Below are 4,625 nucleotides of genomic sequence, written 5' to 3'. Positions count from 1 at the left end.
GCAAGGTTATTACTCTTCCATGTTGCAGGATTGGGTGGGTCAAGTATATGTTTGGTTGCTGGAGTACGTTGGTGCATTGCGAGAATACTGATCTGGAAATTGTAAGAGGGATCACCAACCAAAACTTGTAGAGCACTTTTTGGTGGCTGAAGTGGTGAACAAATAAATATTAGAATGCAGAAGTCCTTTTCAGTTTATGTTTTAGAGACTCATCAAATTACCTGTCATAACTGATCTTTGAAACAGGTTGCTGCCTGTGCCAAATGCAATTCAAAGAAAGGCCAGAAAACTTTGGAGGAAGCAAATATGAAATTGATGAAAGTCCCCAAGGTATTACGAAGAATGTATAAATTTTTCACTTCCTGATAAAAAACCTACAATTTTTGCTAGTCATATGTGCTGTGCGAAAGTGGCAAAATTCAGAGACAGAGGATGAAAGTTACTTGACAGTGGCAACAATTGAAGTGAGCAGAAGGCTCTAGCCTCTAAGTAACATGTTCTCATGATTTTATCTTCCATTGCAGGCTCCAAAGGACTACGAAATACTGGCAATACCCCTAACAAACCAGACAATGAAGATGCTGAAATTACGGAAGGGGATGCCAGAGGAGTGGCGGCAATACCTCTCAAAACCATATGCAGCCCCGTGATAGCTACAAGGGGGCATGATGACGCATTGTGTGCTAGTTAAAAGTGCGATCGTGTTCGTATGTACTTACTGTATATAGGTGCATAAACTTGTCACAAATTAAACTGGCTTTCTATATAATGCACGTACTAACTTCCAAACACGTCCAAACGCTTATCTCTAAGAAAAAAAGAAAAAAAAAAAAACACATCCACACGCATGTCAATAGCATAATAGTATAGTTGCTTGTATTGGTACTAATCGGAGTGCAACACCAAGCAACTCGATTCCAGGCTAAGATGTTGTATCCATGTTTGCATGAATTCATTTTAAGTTAAGGGAAAATTATATAAAATCCTCCCTATGTTTTAGAAATTTAGCTAAAAATTCTCTATATTAAAAGTATATGTAAAAATATTTCTATATTTTTTAAAATATTTCACACGCACCACTTTCATCAATTATCATTAACGGCGTTAATTTTTTGAGTGATTTGCCCGTTATGCTCTTATTTTATAGTCGTTGATTTTTCTTGATTAAGAATGAACAGCTTAAATCTTAACTAACTTGTAAAGCATATTTTTGCATTTCTATATACACACAATTATACATATACATATATATACACAATTATATATAAAAAAACAAAAATATATAATACATATATACATATATATGTATGATGGGTATGGCCCAATGCATTTCAGTCCAAAAGCAAGTTAAAAAGTCCAGCACTTCACCCTTTGTGCATGGCCGCGATAATAGGAAGAAGCCCACTGTTCACGGCCTATCACACTCAGCCCAAACTCCTGTAGCCAGCCCAATCCTCATATAGGCGTCAGTCCTCAAAGCTTGCATGGCGCACACATGGGACCTCCACGTAGGCCCTCCTATCTGACAGGGAGTACGTGACAACAGGAAGGTCTCCCTCAAGAATACGGACTCTAACATCTAACAGACTCCTTGCGAGCTGGGAGTCCCCCTTCATCTCGGACTCTCCTCCTCACTTAAATATTAACTCTAACAAACATGATCCCAAATAAATAGGATTCCATCAAACTTTATCTTAACTAATTCTATCCATTTCCCACAGGAATAGGGAGCATTATCAGTTCCATGGCAGAGGAGGATACTCTTCTATAAATAAGGGATTCATTCCAGGGCGGACGAACACCCTCGCCCGATAGAAATTTGGCTGCTACTCTGTCTCATCTCTACTACATTCATACACACGACTCGTTTTTATTTTTCTATCATTACATCTCATTCTTTTAACACTTTTTATCATTTCGAATTATTATTCTTCAAATCCAGTACTAACTTGGGCATTGGAGTGCTAATATTTTATTTTGCAGGTCTCTTTTTTTCGAATTTTGTTTTAAGCAATCCAGGCCCAACACCTAAGCTGGATTTCGCCGGACTCGTGCTAAAATGGCACGCATCAATTGGCACCGTCTGTGGAAAATTTGAATTAAAGGTGTGTACCATGGAGACTCCCAACAATCCCGCTAACAAGCAAAAGACTGTGGAGGCGCCCGACAGCAATCAACCTTTATAGGTTGTTGTGGGAACCTCCCTGACGCCAGCAGGAGGGTCTGCCTCCCGAGTGACAGAACTGCTGGTCGACTGTCCAAGGTGAAGCACTTCCTCGGATACTACATTAGGTGAAATTTCCCCAACTTTGTTGGGCGCAATTCAACAAGTAGTTACCGTAGTCGTTGCGGGAACATATGGCAATAGTGGAACGTTTGGGTCCCAAAAGTTCCCACAACGACGCTCGAGTCATCACCGCAGTATTAGCAAATTACAATGTGGGATGCATGTTCATAGACTCAGGAAGTTCCATGGACATATTATTTGGAGAAGTATACGACCAAATGTAGCTAGGAGGGGCCCCCCTTGAGATAGTGAACACCTCTCTCTATGGATTTGCAGGGGAAATAGTCCACCTAAGAGGCATGGTTTCACTCCTTCTGAGTTTAGGCATCGGCATTACCCGAAGAACATGCATGTTAAAGTTTCTAGTGGTGGATACACCTTCGGCCTACAACATTATTCTAGGAAGGCCCACCCTCAACAACTTCCAAGCCGTAATATCCACCTACCACATAAATATTAAATTCTCCACTCCAGGATTTGATTATCTCCTCGCGTGTCGTATTTTCTAATTGTGTACCAATACGTGTGAATTTTTCTCGATCTTCGAGTATAATCTTAATAGTCATCAGTTCTTCCATTGGTTGGATCTTAGAGGGTGTTTTCTCACTTTTGCTTTCCTCGCCATCGTCCTTTTGGGGGTTATTTCCTTGCCACATTGGTTGGGGAGTGCCTCCTTGTCATCTTTATTGGAGGCTACTCCCCTGGGATTATCATCCCTGACTCTCTTTTGCCCTCTATGCACAGCTTCCACATAGCATTTACGAGATTTGAGGGGCTCCACTTGTACTTCTCCTTTAAAGGAAAAGCCAAAAAAATAAAAAAATATCAGAGATATTTTTTTTAAAGGAAGAAAATTGAGAACGACAAAAGAGTAAGGAAAAGGATTTTTGGAGAGTGGGCTTGAATTTTCTGGGCTGTCTTTTTGTGGTTTCGTACAGATTTTCGCTCATTTTGTTGGGCCAAATTTATCCAAGGCCTTGGTGGCTCAGATTTCAGATGGTGGACCCTTGTGCATGGACCTTTAGTCCAGGTTGATGCTATGCACTTTTCTTTGGACCTTCAAGATACAATGGTCATCTCTATTCGGCCGATAGATTTCGCTTGACAATGGCTGTACACCATCTATTCGTAGAGTGGATACACCATCTATTCATAGAGCAATCCATGACTGAATAGCTGCTGCTCGCTGTGCACCATGCCCTTGCTGTGGCATTGTTGCTGCAGTTCATGGGCATCCGAATGCTGTTGTGAAGTCGCTTGTCGAACATCTTCGTAACGATCACGGCTCTATTCGTGTACCTGCTGCAATTCCTTTCCTCTTCATGGCAAACCATCAAACACTTGTAGCACATTATTGTCAACCTCTGTTTCCTTATTCTGAAAATGTTGACCCAGCCTAGTGTTTGACCCTCACCCATGTTTAGATCACCCAAATCTTGAGAATCCATTCTGACATTCAGATGGCTTAAATTCTGCGACTTCTCAACAACAAGGTCCACCGCCCTCTGATTGGTATCTGGCAAAGGCAAGCTCAGCATCGTTTGGTGTTGATGGTCCTAAGCAGCACTAGTTCCCGCCTTATATCCGTGCCACAGAATTGCCTCCGCCTGGTTCAGCCGCCTCATCGATCACTTGTTTGCCTCTTTTTTTGTTGAGTAACACTCTCAAATCTTCTTGAAGGGGTTATGTGTTTGTCTTTGGTTGCGGTCTAGGGCGCCCTTTAGCATAACAAGATTCGAAATCATGCCCCAAATGTTTACACCCACTGCAATACTTAGGCAGATTTTCATAATTCACTTTTTGGGCAACCCTCAACTATCCTTGCCAATCCAAAGTCCCGTAATCCGTTTCTAGGTTAAATCCAATTCCACACAAATTCTTGCACATCCTGGTCTAATTCACTTAGATGTTGTTTCATCAAGTTTCAACGGTGCCCCACGAAGTTTTTTTTTTGACAAAATGCATAAAACCCCCCTGTGTTTTAAAAAGTCTGCAAAAAGCACCTTCCTGTTTTCAGAATAGGCTAAAAGCTCTCATGTGTTTTGTAAAACTTAGCTCAATCGCCCCCTCTCCGTTAAATCCAACTAACGGTGTTAATTTTTTAAAAAATGATCGTTATACCCTTACTTAATATATATTATTTCTTATTTTAGTGACCATTGGATTTTTTTGATCAAATATTGATCGTTAAATCTAATCAGTTAATCTCAACCGTTAGATTTTAAAAAAAATAAAAGGTCTAGATTCAATACATTATTTAATTTATTATATATAAATAATTTAAAACTTTAAAAAAATATATTATTATTATATATTAAAAAAAACTAACTACCCCATC

General features: G+C 40.0%; 1 protein-coding gene across 1 annotated transcript in view; it reads left to right on the top strand.

Annotated features, from left to right (window-relative positions):
- The window catches only part of LOC105159621, a 4,548-nt gene extending 3,757 nt beyond the window's left edge, over positions 1-791 (top strand). Inside the window, exons 5-6 of the mRNA XM_011076735.2 lie at positions 247-330; positions 525-791. Coding sequence (XP_011075037.1) covers positions 247-330; positions 525-650 — 210 coding nt within the window. The 3' untranslated portion in view covers positions 651-791. The remainder of the gene's footprint in view (positions 1-246; positions 331-524) is intronic.

The sequence above is a fragment of the Sesamum indicum genome, linkage group LG4 (assembly GCF_000512975.1).
Source record: "Sesamum indicum cultivar Zhongzhi No. 13 linkage group LG4, S_indicum_v1.0, whole genome shotgun sequence".
NCBI classification, from domain to species: Eukaryota; Viridiplantae; Streptophyta; class Magnoliopsida; order Lamiales; family Pedaliaceae; genus Sesamum; species Sesamum indicum.
Note: the sequence above shows the minus strand (reverse complement) of the source record. Positions and strands in the feature narration are given on the sequence as shown.